This window comes from Colletotrichum graminicola, assembly GCF_000149035.1.
Source record: "Colletotrichum graminicola M1.001 genomic scaffold supercont1.6, whole genome shotgun sequence".
Taxonomy (NCBI): domain Eukaryota; kingdom Fungi; phylum Ascomycota; class Sordariomycetes; order Glomerellales; family Glomerellaceae; genus Colletotrichum; species Colletotrichum graminicola.
In genome coordinates, this window is record NW_007361010.1 from 594,664 (window position 1) to 615,911 (window position 21,248).

At 55.4% G+C, this 21,248-nt stretch overlaps 6 protein-coding genes across 6 annotated transcripts; 3 read left to right on the forward strand and 3 right to left on the reverse strand.

The window, feature by feature from the left end:
* Positions 1 to 1,398: 1,398 nt before the first annotated feature.
* Positions 1,399 to 2,685, reverse strand: GLRG_02209 (uncharacterized protein; the record flags this gene model as incomplete). The annotated part of the gene is made up of 2 exons (XM_008092867.1): positions 1,399 to 2,143; positions 2,201 to 2,685. The coding sequence occupies 2 exons, from the start codon at positions 2,683 to 2,685 to the stop codon at positions 1,399 to 1,401; spliced, it is 1,230 nt and encodes a 409-aa protein (XP_008091058.1).
* Positions 2,686 to 6,512: 3,827 nt separating this feature from the next.
* On the forward strand, positions 6,513 to 7,785 carry GLRG_02210 (uncharacterized protein; the record flags this gene model as incomplete). Its single annotated transcript, XM_008092868.1, has 2 exons — positions 6,513 to 6,640; positions 6,699 to 7,785. 2 exons carry the CDS (start codon positions 6,513 to 6,515, stop codon positions 7,783 to 7,785), a joined length of 1,215 nt encoding a protein of 404 aa, XP_008091059.1.
* An 888-nt stretch (positions 7,786 to 8,673) lies between these two features.
* On the reverse strand, positions 8,674 to 12,518 carry GLRG_02211 (filamentation protein; the record flags this gene model as incomplete). Its single annotated transcript, XM_008092869.1, has 4 exons — positions 8,674 to 9,312; positions 9,367 to 12,212; positions 12,281 to 12,401; positions 12,513 to 12,518. The coding sequence occupies 4 exons, from the start codon at positions 12,516 to 12,518 to the stop codon at positions 8,674 to 8,676; spliced, it is 3,612 nt and encodes a 1,203-aa protein (XP_008091060.1).
* A 785-nt stretch (positions 12,519 to 13,303) lies between these two features.
* Positions 13,304 to 15,655, forward strand: GLRG_02212 (uncharacterized protein; the record flags this gene model as incomplete). The annotated part of the gene is made up of 2 exons (XM_008092870.1): positions 13,304 to 13,639; positions 13,697 to 15,655. 2 exons carry the CDS (start codon positions 13,304 to 13,306, stop codon positions 15,653 to 15,655), a joined length of 2,295 nt encoding a protein of 764 aa, XP_008091061.1.
* Positions 15,656 to 16,209: 554 nt separating this feature from the next.
* Positions 16,210 to 17,124, reverse strand: GLRG_02213 (WW domain-containing protein; the record flags this gene model as incomplete). Its single annotated transcript, XM_008092871.1, has 1 exon — positions 16,210 to 17,124. One exon carries the CDS (start codon positions 17,122 to 17,124, stop codon positions 16,210 to 16,212), a length of 915 nt encoding a protein of 304 aa, XP_008091062.1.
* A 1,277-nt stretch (positions 17,125 to 18,401) lies between these two features.
* On the forward strand, positions 18,402 to 20,866 carry GLRG_02214 (uncharacterized protein; the record flags this gene model as incomplete). The annotated part of the gene is made up of 5 exons (XM_008092872.1): positions 18,402 to 18,551; positions 18,626 to 19,405; positions 19,461 to 19,777; positions 19,835 to 20,248; positions 20,305 to 20,866. The coding sequence occupies 5 exons, from the start codon at positions 18,402 to 18,404 to the stop codon at positions 20,864 to 20,866; spliced, it is 2,223 nt and encodes a 740-aa protein (XP_008091063.1).
* Between the last annotated feature and the right edge of the window lie 382 nt (positions 20,867 to 21,248).

Consider the following 21,248-nt stretch of genomic DNA (forward strand, 5'->3'; position numbering starts at 1 on the left):
CACGTGCCGAATGAGCCGAGACCTGTTCGCCTCTCACGCTGCTACCGGTGAATGTCCGGTTAGCTTCACTTAAGAGTGATACTTTGAAATAATGCGGGGTCCTGAAATGAGTCCGATTCAGCACTCTCTCCCGATGATGTTAGCGACCTGCCTCGTGCAGGCTCGGTGCCCAGTCAATCTCTCCATATCACTGAAAGAGTCATTTCTTACTCAAGATGTATAACAACGATCGTCCTGCGGGCTGCGGCAGCTGCATGCCGCTAAAGTGTGACTTTCCCGGTTCGCGCTTGCACGCCAATTGTAGTTTAACGAAAGCGTACCGGTATAATATGTTAGGTTGACGACAGTTGCCATAAGACCCCCCCCCCCCCCAATTCCCCCGTGGGGCCTTGGCACTACTGCACCGCGCAGGTGACGGTTGTGTGTATCCCCTGTAATTTAGATCCGCCGTCTCAACTACTCTCTCGCTCCAAAGCCGTGAGGGCTTGGCACTGACACATGCACTTGGTGCTATGGTTCAGATCACAACAGATGCAGCCCGATCCGACAGTCTGGTTTAGCTGTGCTAATGTCACGGGCGGGAAGCTGTGAGCACCAGCCGAACCTTACCTGGATGCCGACGAGACCCAGCGGCATCTCCTCTACACCCACCCACCATACATACATGCAAGCTTCAGATTCGTCGCCCGAATCTCGCTGCATCTACACCTAGTAGTAGGCTGGGCTCTGATGAGCGGCAGAATGCATCTCGTGCCCAAAGCAATCCAAGCGCCCGGCCATCGTGCCGCTTCTCCCACACAACGACACGCATCATTGGCATATCAAAACAGACTGCGACATGTGCTGACCAAAGTGTCCCTGTTCCAGTCACCATTGGTGACCACCTAGCTGAGGTAAATATGTAAATATCGCCTGCTTCTCCATCCCAAGACGCTCGACGTGGATCCTTGAGCCGAAACCTGTATTCCATCAACTGTCGCATCGTCCGTCTCTCTTCCAACCGACCCTGCTCTGCTTCCCATGGCGCAGGAGAACCGCTTATACATATTAAAACCGCATGCTGATCCCTCTCGTGGTCGTCGCCACTGGCCTCACCCTGCTGAGTTAGTCGCTCACAGCCCTACCACAACATAGGCCTCCAGTAATCTCGAGGCCCTCGTCGCCACATATCCTTGGCTGTTATCTTCTTGGTGGTGTCTGTATCGTCGACGGACGGCCTGATGCTCAACATTCTGGACCCTATATTTCGACACCACGGCATCAGACAAACTACACCCCTGCATTAAAATCCAATGCCATTGCCGTGCTGAGCCCCCCTTTGATGAGCCTCTCGTTGGGACCTGCTCGTTTGTGAGCCAGCCTTCCTTATCTGTCCGGTCATGACACTTGGTCAACAGATCAAGCCTGTTCCTTGCCACCCGATTGTGAACCCGAAGCTATTGCCTTGCCCAAAGCATCGTCAGCATAGAGACCCGTGCTTTCACCACCCTTCGACGCATCCTTTTGGCGAAGGAGCTCAGCAATTTCTTCGCTCGTAATTGATGAAGTGCCACCCGAGTCGGATTGCGTCGGGGAACTCTCCATCTTGCTTTTTACCCCTTCTTCGGCCGCCTTCTCCTCCGCTTCTTTCTGCTTCTTCTTTTCTTCCGCCTTCTTCGCTTCCTCTTCGGCTGCCTTCTTGGCTTCTTCGACCGCCTTCTTCGCTTCCTCTTCGGCTGCCTTCTTGGCCTCTTCCTCAGCCTTTTTCTTTTCGGCATCCGTTGGGCCGAGGCCGCCCTCTCCGTTGTCATCATCGCAACGTTCGCGCTCCAGTTTCATGTCCATGATTATGCTGAGCTCTGGGCAGTAGTTGAAAATCTTCTTTCGCTGTTGCGGATTCTTCCAGACCGCATCCGAGAGGCTATTGCCACCGTCCCTGACATGGTAGCCCATGGGCTTTTCCAAGTACACGTCTTCCACGGCCAAGACGCCTTTGTTTCCGTGGGCGACTTTCTCACCTTTCATAATCCAAAGCCGCTTGCCGAACCATTCGTCTTCGGGTTCCGTGTCGTTGTATCGTTCCTGGAATTCCAGTACCCTCTTGATGGAGGATACTCGTCGGAGAGAAAGGCCACCGTTGCCCGAGAAGCGGTCGTCAGGGGTTCTGAATGCAGGGTTAGCAAGAAAGGTCAGCATCAGTCAATACATTGTCATGTCATACCTGGGAGCGCCGGCCCAGCTCCACCCTAGCCACTCGTTGAGGCTTCTGGGCGAGTTGGAACAGAGAATGCTATCCGACTCGAACTTTAGAATCCATTCCACCTCAGGGAGGAATTCGTTATAGAATCGCACGTCGGTCAACAGACGAAAGACATGCTCTTTGGTGTTGATCTTCCAGGGGTCGGGAAGAACCATCAGATCAAGTTTTCCGATGACTTGCTGGTGCTTGATGCCGTAACTTCGACCGACGCTGACCACGCTTTTTTTGGAGCCAATAAATAGAAACCTCCAGTCCGGAGGCACAACGGAAGTCATGTGGAGAAGTTGAGGCACAAGATGCGGGATAGGGCGCGGTTCAATGATCAACGCCAGCTTGGAGGCGTTGTATTTGGCTCGCGGGTCGGTGGCGGGCTCCCAGTCGACCTTGATCTTTGGGATTTTCTGTCTTGCCTCATCTAACCTCGATTTGAGCTCGGCCTTGATCATGGGTTTGTAGCCAGGAAGAAGATGAGCAAACCACCAGCTATGCTTCGTGTTAGCAGCCTTCTCTTTCGTCCCCTCCGAGAGTCGCTTGACGTGTTCATGATGGGGAGACAAACGTTATGGCAAGTGACACAAAAAGCAGAAGCCGTAATTTGGTGATGGCGAACCCGCCTGCGGAACCGTTCGTGGCAGTCATGGTGCTCGAGATTTACATCAAGGGATGGCGCAGGAGAGCCGCAGCGCGAACGAGGGGACTGGACGGCGACAAAAGCGTTACAGCGGTTGCAAATGAGGTCGATGACAAGGAGTTCAAGATGACTCGATTCGCAGAAAGAAAACGAAAGTGTCCGAGTCGGCAAAGGTCAACGGCACGGCATGTCGGCCACGTGTTGAAAACCGCACAGAGTGTATGCCAATGTGAACTTGGGCAATAGATATCCAGGGAGGGATTCGGCTTTCCAAGGGCTTCGAGCCACAGATAGCTCTAGGAGGTAAGCGAGACTGAGATACGGTTGGTCCTGCAGGCGGCCAGGCGAGAGCCAGTTGTCATTCAAGGGAGGAGGGAGGGAGGGATGGGAAGGGGGGTAAAGGACAAGAGGGTATGCTTGTTAGATGACGAAGTGTCGGTGGGCACGGCCAAATGCTGAGATGAAAAGTTACCGAGATCCGAATTGTTCTGCTGGGTTGCAAGGGTAGGGTCTTGGAGAGGAATCCGGAGAATAGGAAGGAGTAATCGGTAACTCCGTGTACCGTACTTGCTTTACAGACGAGAAGGCTAATATGTCATGGAAGTGGGGGGGCATGAACGGGAACATGGATCACCTTGGCACAGGGAAGCAGGTTGATGTGTACACAGAAGACGACGACGCCGGCGAGATGAGATGGACATTTTTAGGGAAGGCTCCAGTGACAAGAAAGTACTCGCAGGTACCTTCTCTCCGGTGCTGCTGCTGCATGTAAGGAAGTAATTCACTGCCGCATGTCTTACTTACACTGGCCCTTCCCTTATTGGTAATTTTTGTGCGTCGTAAGCCGGAAGCTACCTACCCAACTTCACTCTGGTGACAAAACAGATGGCCGGTTGCCAAGTAGAAACATACCAAGGTTAGATACCCACCCAGGTTATGTCGGATTGGTCTATGTACTGTGGATGCCGCTACAAGGTAAATACAATCTCAAACCAGTACGGAGTAGATACTACTACCTAGGTATTGCTAAGGTTCGCCAGAAGCCCTCCGGAGCTCCAGCGTCGCCGTCGTCGTCACCAAACTCTATCTCTCGTTGTCGCGGTTGTCCCTCAAGGCTGTCTTTCCCTGCCCGGAAACACCGCCAGCCCCGGCATTTGCTCATAAAGCCCCCAGGGTGTTCCTCCATCCCAGGTCGCAGCGTTCGTCGATCATGTCGTCTTCGCCCCTGCTTCTCCCATGCAAGATACCTATCGGGGACCTTCATGACTCGATGTCGGAGCTCGGCATTGTTTGCACACGGCTGTGCGATACGTCAACTCCGTATAGATATACCTACGCACGCGCGACTCGTTGGTCGACTATCTACGAGCGTTGTGCGAGTTCCTTTCTCCACGACTTGGCGCGATGCAGCCTTACTTGCGCTGCTCCTGTTGGGCACTAGTTCCATGCGATAACAGAACGTTGTCCGCTTCAGCCTACCGCGTATTGACAAGGTCTGTTTTCGGAGAGACAAGGTCTAGACGGCAAAGCCCTGCATCGGGCGCTGCCGCTACAGACTTGGGGTTTTTGGGAAACCTTCCATCTTGGTCGTCGATCCATGCCAGCCCCGGATGGATGCAAGCGTGCGGCGAAGCATTTGCATGGACTGGTGCCAACTGCCGGTTGCGGCGGGGGATTCTGTCAACTCATTCCTCTGACAGTTGCACAGAGCACACTGCGACTCGACAGATCGGTGTCAGCCGAGCTGACTGCCACCGGTATCACGGTGCATTCGTTCCGTACGTCGTTTCCCCATGTAACCTGCTTTTCGTCCCAAAGTCGAAGCCGACATGAGACACAAATCTCAGCACCGTCTCCCTTGTACGATGGTACCAGGCCAAAGTTAATTACCCCTGTTAGGTAACTAATGTTCACCCCCCTACTACGGGACTTCACTTTTGGTGAATATTCACCCTCTATTATGATATCAGCTGTGGGGGGTAACATCATAGGGGTAATTAACTTGGCCCTGCCACCCTGTACATACACCTGCAGCTTGTGCCTGTTCAGACGGCCGATGGACCATGTTACCCGTACTACCCATGGTTACCAAGGTACGGCTCTCTGCAGGATCGAAAGAGTGGCCGGCGCCCCGGCTCATCCCACCGATGGCTGTGCGAGATGGAGGTCAGGGTTCGCTGTTAGCAGAGAGAAGTTCTACAGGGATGAAGCTACTAGAGACGAGCCTCGACTTCATTTACTCTTCTTCTTTGGATTGGGCTGCGATTATGCGACGAGTCGAGTCTGATCTGCTTGTTCCACACTACCTAGCAGAGTGCGTCCCCGCCCCCAGCACACCAACGACTATGTTCTTGAATTCGACTTGTGGGAAGGAGGCGGGATGTGAGTGAAGGAGGCTTGAGATCTACGTAGGCATACAAGTACAAACAGGGAGTACGGATACTCGGATGATACATGCAGGTACCTGGCCTGTCGGCAATTGGCCAAATTAGATACTGGCTCCATCCGGTTACATCTCGCGGTTTGATAGGTAGCGTGGGCAGCAAGGGTGGTCTCACTGTTCTGGAACAGATTCGTAGGTACTCATGGCAATCCCTATTGAGGTGGCGGGGTCTCACTTAAAAGGTTGCACAGGTACTCCACTCCGTACACAATAACACTCAATCCCAGTATAAGTCAATACACTTTAGGAGATATTTCTAGATACTGGAATTCCTAAAGTATGTGTGAAACTTCCACGAACCAGGGCTAGACTTGTTGATGATTGGTCCCTGCTAAACAAACCACCGCAACTCCCTTTTTCTTACCTTCCTTTCTCCCATCTCCCATCTCCCTCCTCTCCTCCCTCCTCTCTCCCTCCCTCCTCTTTCGAACTCGACCCTACCGCGGTACATAGCAGTTTACTACCTACCTACCTACCTACCGGTACCTACCTACATGACTAGCGTTACCTATCTGCCTAGTAGGTAGGTACGTGTTGCACGTGAGGTACCTGAGGTAAGGGATGCAAGAGCAACCCTGTCTTACCTGCCTACATACCTATGTATCATCGGATCCTTCCTTCCTGTCCTGTCCCTCGCTAGATCAGAAGGGGCGGTGTCAAGGGAGGAGTTGCCAGAGGAAAAGCACGTCTATTGTGACTTACTAGCATAGGTATGTGTCAATCGTACTCTCCCAGCATCTCCATTTATCGCTATCCCTTCCATCCTTTGCGCCTTTTTTTTTCTTTTCTTTTTGCTTACTTTTCTTCTACCAACCCCATCTTCGTCCAACTCAACCGACCCTCGTACCACCGTCCGGGTTATGAGCTGTCGCCTGTGCGAGTAGCTGTTTTGTTTTACAGCGAGCTGTTGTTGTTGTCGTTGTTGTCGTTGCTGTTGTCGTCGTCGTCGTTCCCAGCCGAAGGACCGACATGTACTGATTTCATTATAAGCTACCAGACCCATCCACGTCATCGACCTTGTGTTCTTTCGCTGTGGACCGGCCTGAACTGCGAACGCGAGCACGCCCACTCCCAGGGCCGCTCTGGGCTCGAGTCGCATTTGACAACTAACCCTCCTCAGAGATTGAACCTTGCTTTACATCTCTCTCCCATTCATTTCGTCTTGAAGAGACTGCTTTCTCTGTCCGCCTACTGTCAACATGTCCTCGCCCTCAGAGGGCGAGCCAACCATGGCAGATGTGTGGGAGAAACTCAAGCTTGTCATTTTCAAGCTCTGGCGCCAGACGAGCCGCCGCATGAGAGTAACTGGCGCTTTTATACTCTTTCTGTAAGCTGATGGTCCCAGAAACCCCGGGCCGAGTTGAGTGCTAAACTTGTCGTGTTAGTGTTGCTTCGTTATGGCTCTCTCTGCCCTCGATCAAGACAATGACCGTGCCGCAAATCTCTCTCGAATATGCACATTCGCCATACAACCACTCTAAGGTCGCTCTCCTCGTAGAGAACAGACCCAATCCCATTCTCGCGCCTTTGATGCTGCACTTCATCTCCGTGGTGCCACCCGATTGGCGCTTCCGCTTCATGGGCTCTATCGAGTCCGTCAAGTTCATAAACCAGTCTGTTGCTATTCGCGAACAAGTCGCCGCTGGCAAATTGGACCTGACCTACATTCCCGCCAACATGAGCACAGCTGGTCAGGAGATGATCAGTCGTTATTTAACAAACCTCTGGCTCTATGAGACGGTCCTGCAGCCTGCCGAGTGGCTCCTCGTCTTTCAGACAGACAGCATCCTCTGCGCCAACAGTAAGAGGAACATCAACGACTATCTCGAGTATGACTGGATCGGTGCCCCCTGGAACCCTGGCGGCCGCTGGGGTGGCAATGGCGGCCTGTCAATACGTCGTGTCAGCGCCATGATCGACATCCTGAGAAATCAGCAGCGCGTCGACAATTCAGAGCCCGAGGACGTTTGGCTTGCCGAGCGCCTTGCTCACCATCCGGGAAGCAAAGTGGCCAACGGTACCGTGTCGCTGTACTTTAGTGGCGAGATGCACGTAGGTGAAGGAGCCAAAGTCAAGACAGGAGACGATGCAACACTCGAGGCTGCCGCTGAAGGAGAGTTGATATCGGGTATCGACGACTCTCGTCAAGGCTTCTACGAGCCCATGGGCTACCACACGGGAGGCAGCGGCGTTTGGCTTCATGGTTCCATATGGGGTTCTCCGAAGCTGCGCAAGCATATTTGGGACTATTGCCCCGAGATCAAACTCACACTTGCCATGGACGCCGCCAAGTATGTGCCCGGCAACTGCAAGGCAAACTGGAAGAGAGACCTTGAGGGCGTGCTTGAGGCGGAAAGTGATGGTCAATCAGAAGCTGGCGAGGAAGCGGAGGATTCGCAGTACCCCTTTGGAACAGAGATCATTGAGGGGAGGGAGTATCCAAAACTGCCGCCCTCTCTGGTGGCATGGTGATGAACGACCAGCTGTCAAAAATCTTCTCTTTTGAGCCTGCACCATGCGATGGTCCCGGAATGGAATAGACATGGCGAGCGGAGTTTGTTGCATCACAGGCACTTGGTGACATATAATTCGATTTGGCGTTTGGGGATCACATTGGTGCAGTGCCTGAGTGGATTCGAACGAGGCCGGTAGCTCAAGTGGTGAATTAATCTGGGCATGAACTATGTACGGATTTGATTTGATCATTGTTGAGACATCCACAACTCTATATGAAACAGTAGTTTGAACATTCAAGGCAGCTCAGATGATGGCTTTCACGGTGAGATGTCAAGCTTCATAGCAGACTCGACCTACATGCGAGGCGCCCCTTGGGGTTCAACTCATCTGTCGCCATCCGTACAAACTGTATCCGCGCGATATTGACGCGCACAACGTACGACATGCAGCCTACTACTGCCTGCGTAGAACACCAGGACTAGGTAAGGGCGGCAAAGTGTAAGCCAGGTAACAATACAAACTGGTCCTCTGAAGACAGGGAAGAAGAAGAAGAAGAAGAAGAAGAAGAAGAAGAAGAAGAAGAAGAAGTTCGCTTACAAGACAAGCCGTCCCGTCCTCATGGAATGCGCGGCTTGCGACAAGACGGACAGATCCCTGGGCAGAAGCACTCCAGGAAAATGATCCACTGCCCTCTCCCCCGACCCTCAGCCTCTGGGTGAACAAGTGCACACTCCCGTGGATAGGTAGATAAAAGGGGCCACAATCGGCTGTCGGATATTGCTACAAAGCTCTGGTCGCCTCTAAACCTCGACCGGCGAGCAGACTGATGGGCCAACAGCAAGTCCAAGCGGGGCGACGGGAACCCATGTTAACCAAGGGCCCAAAGTTATTACAAGATCACTCTTAAAGCACGTAGCCGCCGCTTCCAAGACACTGCCACTCCCTCACACCGGTGCCCTCCTCCAGCTCGACGCACCACCAGAGCACCTCCTTGGCCTTGTCGATCTGGCCGCTCTCCTCGTGAGCCCGGGCCAGGGCGAACCAGGCCTCCGCGTTGTTCCAAGCGCTGCCGAGCTTTGTCAGTGACGACAGCAGCCCATAGGCACGGTCGCGGGCGGCGAGGCGGTCGATCTTGGGAATCGAGGTCGCCTTGTACGGAACCGGCAGCTTCTCCTCCGACTCCGTCCTATCCAGCGAATTGTCCGACGACGCGGCCGTGGCGGATTGCTGGGCGTTGTCGGTCTTGATGAATCCCGAGCCCGATGCGTGGGAGCCTAGGCCGAGAGGCTCCGACGGCAAGCCGTATTGAGGGATCGCCGATTTGGGTAGGTCTGAGGGCGGAAGGTAAAGATTGGAGACGTCCTCGGGCACGCTGAGGGTGGGAATCGCCGGAGGCGGGAGGACCTTCTCGCTGTAGATGTCGAGCAGGATGTCGGACAATCCCACAATGGCTGCTGGGTGGTCGGGGTAGTGGGTTAGTGCCATCTCGAAGTCTGACCGGGCCAAGTACGGCGACCCCTTAACTAGAGAGAGATAACCTAGCTGTTGGAGCCGTCAGTCACCGAAGCCCACAATCGGTGCAGAAGTAGAACTTACCTCAGCCCACACGTCTCCCAGCAATTGGTCAACGCCCTTCCTTTCCGCCCAAGTGTTACCTCTCATGGACAAGGAGCCTGTCGGGTCTTTTGCGACTTCGGCCTCGAGCATACCCACAAGCTTCTGCGCCTCCGAGATGGCGCCTTTCGCATCCTCAAACAAGTCGGCACGTCGGTAAAACCCCGCAATCATTAGCCATACTTTGACGAGGAGAACTGCCCTCTGCCTCCGCTGGGTATCCGAGGGGAAGTGGATCAGGGGCAGTGGGTTAGAGATGGTGTAAGTGCCGCTGGCAGAGATTTCCGAGAAATTCGTCGACCTCGACTTCTGGGATGTGTACGATCCCAGGTGATGAAGAGAGCGACCTCGGGAGACAGAAGACGCCGTCGAGGCTTGCCGGTTGCCTGAAAGAGGGAAGAATTCGGATTGCTGCAGCTCGTCCGCAGGAGTGAAGAAAACTTCACCATCCACAACAGTCGCGTGGGTATTGGTGCCAGCGCTACTGACACTTGCCGTCCTCTTGCGAGCGCCGCTGCTATCTCGCTTGCGAAGGCTGGACCTCTTACCCGATTCGCTCCTTGCCCGACGTGACACGCCGGAAAGTCGCCGTGTCTTCTTCTCTGTGGACGATTCAATCTCTTGCGTGACGTGTATTGTTGGCGCGATGCTGGTTGCGCTCGTTTGAGGGCGCGATTGGGTGGCCGTCTTCTCACTCTCGGCGATGCTGGCTTGCCGTGTTCGCGTGGATCCAAAGATGCTCCCCCTTATACTTTTCAGTGTGCCAGCCGAACTCCTTAGCACCACGGTGTCGACCGTCTTGGGCGGTTGCATAGTTGGCTTGGTTTCGAGGCTGCCAAACAACCGCATAAATAGTGACATCAACTCGGAGCCGGCGTTGACAGCGACATCGGGCCCTTCGAGCAGCTCGAGAAGTGCAAGTTGGGTCATTTTCACTTCGAGAATGCTCTCCTTTTCGGTATCGTCCATATCGTCTACGGCCCCCCTTCGCTCATTGGCGATCTTCTCATCCTGAGCTTCAGCCTCATTGAGGTGCTCACTCTTGAAGTGCAGATCCTGTCTTCCGAACAAGACAGAGGGGTCGCCGAACTGGTCGAAAGCGCCCTCACAGGCCTTGGCCGCCATGTTATAGTCCTGCCTTGCGCTCAGTAACAGAGCCAGCAGGTGCCAGAGAGGGACCAGTGAGCGTTGCTGCCAGTATGCACCGTGGTAAAGATCTTGGTCGTCGTCTGCCGATTTATTGGAGATCAGCGCCGTTTTGACAATGTCGATTGCCGGGGTCAATTCTCGTCTCTCGGCGAGGAGCAGGCCGAGGGCAAACAGACTGCGAACATCCCGAGTGCGACCCAACTCTGGGGACAGAGATTTCCTCAGGCACCTGATGGCCTTGGCCTGGATCTCAGTCCGCGATGCCGCGTCGTATGTGGTTCTCGACCAGTGTGCCTGAGATAGGCCTATCGCTTGCCAAGACAGGGCAATCAGGTGAGGTCGAATTGCGGGGTGAAGGGCAGTCTTGCCATCCTCTTCCGGCACCGTGTTCTCGTTTTCGATGCCGTTTCTCAACTGCGGAAGCCTCGCCAGCCAATCCTCAAGCTCGTTTCCGATAACGCGGGCCTTCTCGATGGCTTCTGTTCCGCCATAGCGACATAGTGCTAGAACGCACTGCGACATTGTCTCAAGGACGGTACCATCGTCATCAAGGTTGGCCTCCAGATGACCCGTCTTGTCGACTCTGGCCTTCCCGTGTCTGACGAGGTCGAGGTACGAGTCGAAAGCTTTGAAGGCCAGGTCGAACTCGGCTACAGCCAGATGGACGGTGAAGAGACAGCGAAGAATAGCGGTTGAGTGGTACGTCTTGGTCGCCATGGCATAAAGAGTGTCGAGAACGCCTCTGCTCAGACTCTCGCGGCCCCCCTGGCCAAGATCCTGCTCTTTCCATCCGCGACCGCAGAGGATAGACCAGTTCCTCACAACAACCCTGACAAACGACTCGACCTCTTCTCTCGTCTCGTCCGCCCGCGGGAAACTGGTCTCGCTGATGAGGAGGGCCTCGTACGCGGCCTCCGTCTTCTTGAGCTCAATCTTTAGTTGACTACTCGCAGAAGCCTCCTCTGTGGCTTTATCGAGGAAGCCCGTGGGGTATGGTATGTCCAGTTCGAGGATAGTGGACAATGCCAAATAGTACTCCAACCAGACTTGTCGCCTTGGCACAGAGCCCTTGTATCCGCAGCCTCCCGTGACCGGCCCTGCCATGGATTCCCAGTACCTGGCCCAGGCTCGGAAGCAGGCAAGCGAGTCTGGATCCGCGAGTGGCCGCTCGTTCGCTCGGAGCGCTTCGCTATGGAGCATACAGTACTCGGTGAGGAACAGTTCGGACCAGACCTTGGACTGCCTAGGAACGCTGCGGCCAGTCCAGGCCGTTGAGACCGAAGGCAACGCAGAGTCGAAGACGACGAGTGCTTCTGCCGTCTTGTTGTTGCGTGCTAGACAGTCCGCCTTGATGAAGGCAGCCTTCAGGGCGCTGATGTTGGTCCATTCCGACACCTTGTCGGTCGCACCGAGTTGCGCAAGCTCCTGTTCGATATCCTGGGGCAAGCTGGCGACAGCCTGATCAAACGCCTCAGAGACCCAATGCAGCAAGCCTACGCAGACCTGAGCCTGAAATCTGTCCTCCGGAAACTTTGTCTCGGCTTCTATGGCGGCCTGCAACTTGGATTGCACGTTGGGGGCATCGAGGTCCTTGGAGACGGCAGTCGAAGGTTGGCTGGCACCAGACGGGTCGGTGGCTTGGGCGATGGCGCATTCCGTTTCGGCAGCCAGGGTCAGACCTAAGGGGGGCTTGGAGTCAGTAACGGGGGCATCGCGGCGTTCGCGTGCTTGTTTCGAGGTCACCGACAGGTTCGATCAGGGGCATGTTTCCTGATTTTGCGGACAAACTCGGGGACGGCGCTCCAATTGCCCTCGCATCTCGCATCGTCGAGGGCCTTGATGTAATGGGCGGCCTTGTTTGGGTCGGGCTGCAAGAAACAAACAGATAAGCACATTGGTCAGTGTCCAGCTCGACGTCATGGGGGTTCAAGGACCAGGGGGCGGTCTGGCGAAAGGAGCCATAGAATGTGATAACTTACAGCCATTGCGCGATGCTTGAGCCTATGCCGATGATGAAACAGAGATTCGAACCAATCCTACTAGCAGCGCATCTGGATCCACGGCATGGTATTGCTGAAAATGCCTGCCTACTTGGGGGTGGGAGGGAGGGAAAAATGAGGTGGAGGGAGGTTGGCGATGTTTATGTCCCAAAGAATGGCTTAATTAATAACGGCACGTTGTTCAACCGATTGGATTGACGCGGTTGGCATGCGCTTTGGTTGTTTGTAGTGCGTGCTGCCACCAAGTACCAAGTGTACTGGGCCGGCAGACAAGTGACAGACAGCCTAGGTAGGTAGGTTGGATACCTACCTATCTGATCCAGTCGGTGTAGATGTACGGGCCTTACCGCTGTGGGTTAGGTACACGGTCGGCAGGTTGTGAAACCGATGGGAATTTGAGCTTGTGGCTACATACCTACCTAGTAGACTGTAATAGTAGCCAACCAGCAAGGTTCCTAGCACGGGCAAGAAACGATGGTCAGGGGTTAACAACAGGCAAGCTTTAGCAGTGTCTGGACCACCTTACATAACCGATACGGTGGGAACCCTAATAGCCAATCATGTCTCAGATACCCGGTCAGTCGAGGGTACATGTTAGATGTACCTTTCACTTACAGGGAAAAAAAAGTTTCATTCAGCATCGACAACTTGTGAAGACTCTAGCTGGGACCCAAGATATTGCCCATTTACTTTCAATCCTGGGCTCCAATCACCAATCCAGAGCTTCAATTGACCGCTTTCAACCCAGACGCTCTCAATACTCTAGCAACATGTCTCTCCCGCCGGATCTAAAGGTCCTTTGCCGTCGGTTGACTTCTACACCACCGGCTCAGCTCCCTCACTCAATCCCGGCCTTCATCAACCATGTCCTCCGCTGCAAAGATGTCCTGTCTGCGCCGCAGGACCCCAAATCAACATACAGCTCATCTGAAGCCTCAACTCTGGTTCATAAGCTGAGAACCATCATCACGACCCTGTTGAACGGCAAGAGTGCCATGGGGCGCTTCACTGGCGCAACCCTCGTCAAGGCCGTCATCGATGTGGGCGGCTGGGAGTGCCTCAAGGAGTCAGGCAACTGGGTTCGCGGGCTTTTGGCTATGCTCCAGGTAAGGCCAAAGTGACCTGTGTTCCCCTCTCCAGCTCCATTCGCTGACATGCTGTAGAAAAACGACCCCTTCCCGGTCAAGGAGATTGCCATTGTCACCCTCGTCCGGATTTACACTCTCATCCATGGTTACCAAACTCTCACCAGAGAGATCGCGACGCCCACCATTCCGGCCTTCTTCAATGCGTGTCTGCAGCTGATCAAGCTCCCAGCAGCGGGTCAACACCTCAAGACGCCACTGGCCGTCGTCGAGACTGTCCTCGACGCATTCTCCGCCCTGATCCCCGCCTACCCGACGACCTGCCGCCCTTTCAACGGTCAGATCAGGACGGCCATCCGTCCCTACTTGGCACCTACCTCGTCTGATGGCATAGCGGTGCCCCAGTCGCTTCGTCGGGCTAGCAGACACCTAGCCATCTCGCTCCCTCTTACCACGGCAGGCAAGACGGGTCCGAGTGATGACTGGGCTAAGCTGGTTGGCGAGCTGAGGGAAGAGTTTCACCTGAATGCTGACCAGGTCTTCCGCGCCGTCCAGGAGTCCTGGGAGGCCTCGGCACCCTACGCCCGTTCCAAGGTAGACTTTGACGCGCAACCGCAGGGTCTCGAGGTGCCCGGCCGGCTGCCCCAATGGACCGGAATATCCGCCGGCCGTGACAGACTCGTCGGCCTGCTCCATTACCTGGCCGACGCGCTCCGTTATTCGACGAAGACGCCTGTCACAATCCCCGTCGCTGCCATCATGGATGTCGTCTCTCGCGTCTCGCTCATCAGCCGCAACTCCAAGTCCCAGTCTTGGGACCAGGCGCTCGAGACCCAAGCCGCCGTGGGCAGGGAGGAAAAGGAGGAGCTCTGGGCCGCGATGCCCGACATCCATGTCGCCGCCCTGGATCTCCTCCTGATCCTAGTGCAGAGGCTAGAGCGCAACGCGCTGTCGACCGTTCCTGAGATCTACGATAATATGATGCTCATCTTCCGCTCCGGCATCAGCATCCCTGCCGTTCGCGCCGCCACCTATAGGCTCCTCGACGAGACCCTCCCCATTGCCGGCCCCGGCCTGCAGAAGCTCACTGTCGAGGCCCTCGGCATTGTCTCGTTGGCTTGCTGCCGCGACATCCAGCAAGAATCAGGCTACGTCAAGGAAGCGAAAACCGTCACCAAGACTGCCGCCGAGACCAAGAAGAACAATATCGCCGCCAACGCTGATCTCTTTCTCCCCTCGCAGACTTCTGCGGAATCCGCGCCCACGTCCAGACCTACCCTCGACCCCTCGCACCTAGCCGCTGCCGAGTCCCTCCTCGCCGGCCTTCTCACTCACCTGCCCCAGCAGCATCTCAAGCCGGGTCTGCGCGGCCTCCTGGACCAGACGGCCATCCTGTCGCACAACCGCGACGCCATGATCGCCAGCGTGCTGAACCCCTACGTCAACCAGGGCGGCGCCATGTTCCCAAGCATCCTGCCGTACCTCGCGCAGCAGTTCCCGCACGACCGCGGCGTCGAGATCCTGCGCTCCAACATTCGCACCTCGACGCAGGGGTCTTCCGACGTCCTCGAGGGCGTCAACGCCACTCTCGAGGAGCTCGAGGCCGAGGAGGCCGCCGAGGACGGCGACGAGGACATCGCTTCGGAGATCGAGGTCAAGGGGGACGCCGAGGACCAGGAGATGAAGGAGGCCGAGGCCGCGGCTCAGGCGTCGGCTGGAGAGACGATCGTCGTGGCCAACGACATCGAAGACAAGAGCAACCCGTTCCGCCCGTCCAAGGAGGCGGAGGGGGGCTCGATCCAGGTCGCGAACCCCTTCGCCGTGACGTCCACGCAGAAGCGCAAGCTCGACGACGAGGGCGCGAGCCCGCCCAAGAGGCAGAGCGTAGAGGGGAAAAGTGAACGGGTAGTGGCAGCAGCCCCGGCGCCAGCTGCCGAACCGGTCAGAGACGGGGACGGGGACGACAGCGATGATGAGAGCGTTCATCTGAATATGGACCTAGACGATGACGAGGACGATGATGAAGATGAAGAGTAGAGGAGGGGGGGGAATGAAGACGAAGAAAAAAAGAAGGGGAAAAAAAAACGTAGGATATCTGGCTCGTGTCACGTAGTTGTGGATGGACGCAAATGATACCCCATGGGGAAAAGGAGCTTTTCTGAGATTCAAAACAAGTGATTCTGGATATGAAGGAGACAAAGTCTGGTTCTTTATATGAGGCTCATGACCGTCTCTGGCCTCGGCTATATTTTGTACACAATACTGTGATGCCCAGTATTTGAGGCCGTTGCGGCGGACCCAGTCAGATAAGTCTGTAAGGTGTGTGTGTCCGCGACGCGATGTGGCGCGCAAGTTTTTGTACGGCGAATTCCAAGCCGTTCCATCCCCCACCTCCCCCTCCCCCCAGGATCCAAATAATAACAATCCCTCTCAACGCCGCCCATATGAGGAGGTATACTCTCCGACCTCCGCGATCCAAAGGAGGGACCATTTTCAGTGTGAAAGATGTCGCAAAGCCCAAACGATATCAAGAAAAGAAGAAGAAGAAGAAGAAGAAAACAAGAATACCAATCCTCTCTTACGCAGTAGTCTTAATCCCTGAGCCAAGCCCTGCGCTTCTCCTCCTTCCTTGCCCGGCGCTTCTCCTTGAACTGCTTGAGCTCGGCCTTACTAGGCTTCTTGCCGCTGCGCTCGGCCTTGAGGCTGCGCCCGTCGTGGGAGTTGGCCGCCGCGTCGACGTCGAAGAAGGCGTTCATCTGACGCCTGCTCTTGGCCTCATCCGTGTGGCGGTCGGGGCCGTCGTCGAGGGTCTGGAACTGGCCGGTGAAGCGGTTGAACTGCGCGACGGCGCCATACTCGGCTGCGTAGGCCGCTGACGATGCGTGGTTCGCCTCGTTCTCCTCGGCCGTGCTGCCCTTGGCGTACCACGCATTCGGGTCGTAGTCGCCGTGGATGGCGGGGTTGTAGCCGCCTGCGGGGGGTCGGTCGTTCGCCGGGAGGGGAGGGGGGCCGGAGATTGTGGTTGCTGCCGCCGCCCCTGGGATCGTACCTGGGGCTACCGCTGCAGTTGCGCTCATCGAAGCGGCGGCTACGGGAACACGGGGGTTCTCCCACTGGGTAGCGCCGGTGAAGCGGTTGTAGAAAAAGTATGCCTGGGAGGTCGGGTCCCACTGGAAATCCCAGCCATCGTCTTCAGTCGCAGGTGCAGGTTCGGAGGGAAGAGGCGGCGCCTCGTTGGGTAGGGGCGGCGCATTGGAGGAAGATGCGGGCTTCTCGTTGATATCGTTGGCGGGTGCGGGAGACGCGGTCGAGCTAGCCTCGCCAGACTCGGGAGAGCTGGATTGTCTCTTGGAGTTGGAGTTGGAATCGTTGCCGTCGCTCTCGGGAGGAGTAGCTGGGCCTTGTTCGGTTGGTTGCTCGTCATTTGCCTGACCATCGGCCGGTCGGTTCTGTTCTGGCTCAGCCTTGCGCGGGGAGGAGACGAATCGCGTAGAGTCCGGCGCCATGGTTTTGAAGAGAGGAATGCGGGGATAAATAAAGTGATATCTGCGTCTGTGTGTGGTGTGAGGGTGCAAGATAGAGCAAAGTCTCGTGATGGTGAATTTTGAAGCGTCAAATGCTTGTCACCGGGTAACAATAGTCTGCGGGTCTAGCAGGAGCTTCATCGCTTGTTGAAAGAAGTTGGTGGACTTGGAGCGCACTGTGGTGAACGGACAGGTTACGCGCAGGGTAAGAGTGAGGCAAAAGAGGGTTCCAGAGTTGTTGTGTCGGCAGTGCTCGGATCAGTGCAAGTGTTCATTCATTCATCTGAAATCCAAATACAAGGAAGTTAAAGATGGATGCTGCTAAGAGACAGGAAGAGTGACGGCAATTTGACAGGTGAGAAATACGGGGAGGGGAGTACCGTAGGAGGGTCAGTGGTTTGCACCGCTCTGCAACACTGTGCAAATTGTCGATGAAGCTTAGTCATTGTTGCATGGGTCTGGCCGCAATTCATATCAGAGCTAAGTAAAAGTTGTGAGGGCGCGCATTGAGTCTTAGGTAATAATTACAGTTGGGGACTGATCCTGAGTACGCGGAGGCAGTTCCGGACCATGATAGATACCAAGGTAACCCACACTGAGCACACACATACACACAAGCACGCGCGCGGCTGGCTGGACCTGGGTGATGAAGACTTGTAGCTCAATCTGTTCCCAAAACACAGCCTCCTTCTCCCCCTTCCTCCCACCCCATTCTCCCATCTAGCTACATACCGCATATTATCTCTCTGCAACTTTGTCACAGCTTTATTCCAAGTCCGTCTTACAATCAACTATTGAGCCCCTGTTGGTATCTCACCGCATGGTTCTCTCCGTCCATCGGCATTATTCTTTTGCTCTATCAGCTGGTCCCTCTGTCACAGAACGTCCCGTCAACCGCCATTAGAACTGCCGTAGAACCCACCAGTCAATGTCAATGCCCACAGTAAGACTACGCCCTCAACTGCTGTCTCGTCTCAACTTCTCCTCCGGGCTGTTGTTCTGTGCATTTTTGCCTCGCCAGCTCACAGATCGATTAGTATGACACCCATCTCCTCCCATACTTGCGCCGAATGCCCTTCGGTTTCCCACCATCGCAAAACCTACAGCTCGAAATAACCCCCGGCCGAGGCGGTCCTCTCTTGGCACCTGCGCTTGCACGGTCCAGAAAAGACCGTCTTGAGAAAGACAACTTCGAATTCAGGGGGTTCCTCAACGTGGGAAGCGCTAGGGCGCACTAGCTGCGCTCCTCTTTGACCGTCATGTCTGATCAGACCAACCCGTTGCGGGCGTTGCTCCCGGCCCCAAAAACATCACAACCGGTCCCTTCACGCCCACTCCCGGTAGCATCGAGGAAACGACTACCAAGCACCAAAGTTGCTTGCAACGCTTGTCGGTCCAAGAAGAAGGCTGTAAGTATATTGCAGTCAGCTTTCCAGTGATGACAGCTCTGTGATGACCGGAAACTGACAGGCTGGAACCGTAGTGCGATGGCAAAAGACCCGCCTGCACACCTTGCACAGAGCTCAGGGTCCAATGCGTCTATATCAGTGTCAACGAAACGGAGACGTCGGCAATGGCCCTTAAACGAGAAAACCAGATGCTCCGGGACATGTTGACTCAGCTCACGGCGATGCCTGAAGATGTTGCTCATCAGACGCTTCAGAAGCTGAAATTCGCTGTCGACCCGTTCGCCTCCCTTCGCTCCGTTAGACCATCCGGGCCAAAAGACCCCCGCGAAGTTCTGCCTCATGTCCATTCCAACATCGAGTTTGAACTCGCAAGGAGACACCCTTCCGCGTACCCTCAAACTCGGAGATTGTCGCGTATGAAGATGTCCGGGAGCATGGGACCTAGGCCAGCTAAGGTGTCGCGGATCGCACCCTCGGCCGGGGAGGGACTGCCAGTTCTGGGGGATGGCAACCACCTCGTCACCGCCGAAACAGTGAAACACAGTCCTTCAGTCTCGTCAAAGACATGTACTTGGCCATACAACACAGCTTTCTTTGCCCCACCAATGGGGCCCCTCCCTCCGCCTCCTCCGCCTATTCACAAGGACCCCCGGTTGAAGAACCTTAACATTGGTTTCTGGACCGTGGTGCCCATAGCCGACCAAGATGCAGCAGATATCATATCACTATACCTAGAAACAGATCATCCTCTCTTGGGTTTGTTTGACGCTGACCTATTTCTGGATGACTTGATTGGTAGTCGATTTCGTTATTGCTCTGCTCTCCTCGTCAATGCCCTGCTTGCATTCGCCTGCGTAAGTCTCCCCCAGATCCCGCCCATGAGATTCCATAGTTGACTCTCCTGCTCAGCAAGCGTACGCCGCAAAGCAGCCAGAGGCGTCTCGCTGGAGTCAAGATTTTGAAGAAGAGGCAAGCAAGCTCTGGCTCGCGCAGAGCAATGACACTCTGCCCACTATCACTGCCTTGGCCTTAATGATCGAGTCTTGCGGATGTAACGGCAATGGCGAGCTGGACGTTCGATACATCAAGGAAGCAGTGGCCATGGCCAAACGGATGAAGCTCTTTGGTTGCTCCGATGCGCTCACATCTGTAGACCTTGCCCACATGCCAGAAGCAGAGGCCCGAGCAACAGCTCAGGCTGCCTGGGGGGTCTTCAACGTTCTAAGGTGCGCATATAGTAGACCGCCTTTTGTTGCGGAGGAGATTGCCTGACAGACATACAGCATGACATCCCAGTTCTATCTACCGGCGACCACTGAATATCCACCGACTCTCCCGATTCCGGGCAGAGGCGGCCTTGCTGTCCCTGTGATCAAGGCTGAGCAGGCGCCAAGTATCAGACCAAGCAGCCAAGCTTCTTCATCGGGCTCGGAATCAGGGTCCCAATCACGTACCCCTTTGAAGAGAAGCCGATCATCGTCTTTGACATCATCTGTGTCGGAGATTTTTGCGGCTTTTTGCGAGTTGTGGGTAATATCGTCTCGCATAACATGGATGTATCAACGCGATGGCAGCCCTGGGTTTTCATCGCAGGCCTTCGCCCTGGAGAAGTACATAAACCTTCTGGCCTGGGCCGACAACTTGTCTGCGGGCATGGAACGTGGCGAGTATAGCCAGCCCCAAGTCCTTGTGTGCCAGTAAGTCCGTTCATAGTCCTGGTCGGTGAGTGTCGCGAAGCTCATGATGCACACAGCATGTGGTTTCACGGCACAATTCTTTACCTTCTGCGGCCGTTTATCCCGAGCGATCAGCAGCATGGCTTCAATTCATGGTCGCCGTCGGCCGACCAGATGCATGCCTTCTTCGCAGCTTCTGTCGAGCAACTGAAAGAGCTGATCGAGGTATACGCGTCCTATCCGCAGTCCAGGTTCAGCATCTTTGGCCACTCGGCGCTCGTCCACGTGGCTAACGCCGTGGCCAACGACACGAGCAACCCGGAGTGGCGGCCCTACTTTCTGAGCTGTATCCGCGGCTACCAGAGCCTCTACAGCTCGTTCACCGTTGCCGAGGTGATTGCGGGGGGTCTATTATCGATGGTGGTGAGGAAGGGTGCCATGGACATGGCGGAAGCCTTCGGCCTGCTGCAAGAGCTGAGGGCAAAGAAGAACCAGAAGCTCGTCCGCCGGGCGACGGGACTGTTTGTGACCGACCTCGATCTGGCTGTGACAGACCGCGAGGCGGCAAGGGTGGATCGGGTGATGGAGAAGTTTGAGGAGATGACGGTATTGGACGAGTTCACCCAAGGTATCGTCTGATGTGGCATAGACATGATCGTTTACTCGCCGGCTTGTGTCCGGTTTACGGAACTTCTTGGATGATTGGTTTTGCAAAGGATTCAGATCACAGTTTCGACGAGGTAGATACCCACATGGTAGCCGCGAGCGGCAAAGGTTATATCAGCCCCTCAAAGGACCACCCCCTTCCCCCCCCCCCCCCCCCCCCCCCCAGGCTCAACCATTGGTTTGGATGGGCCAAAGTGCATCTTCAGCCCTGCAGGCCCGCAGCTGGTCTAAGTCGTCGGCATATGGGTACAGGATCGACGAGAGGCAGCACGAGATTGGACGGCCAGGCCCAGCTCCGTGCTTGGGTTGATGGTGTCTGAAATTGCAAGATGTTGATTTCTGTTTTGCACTGACC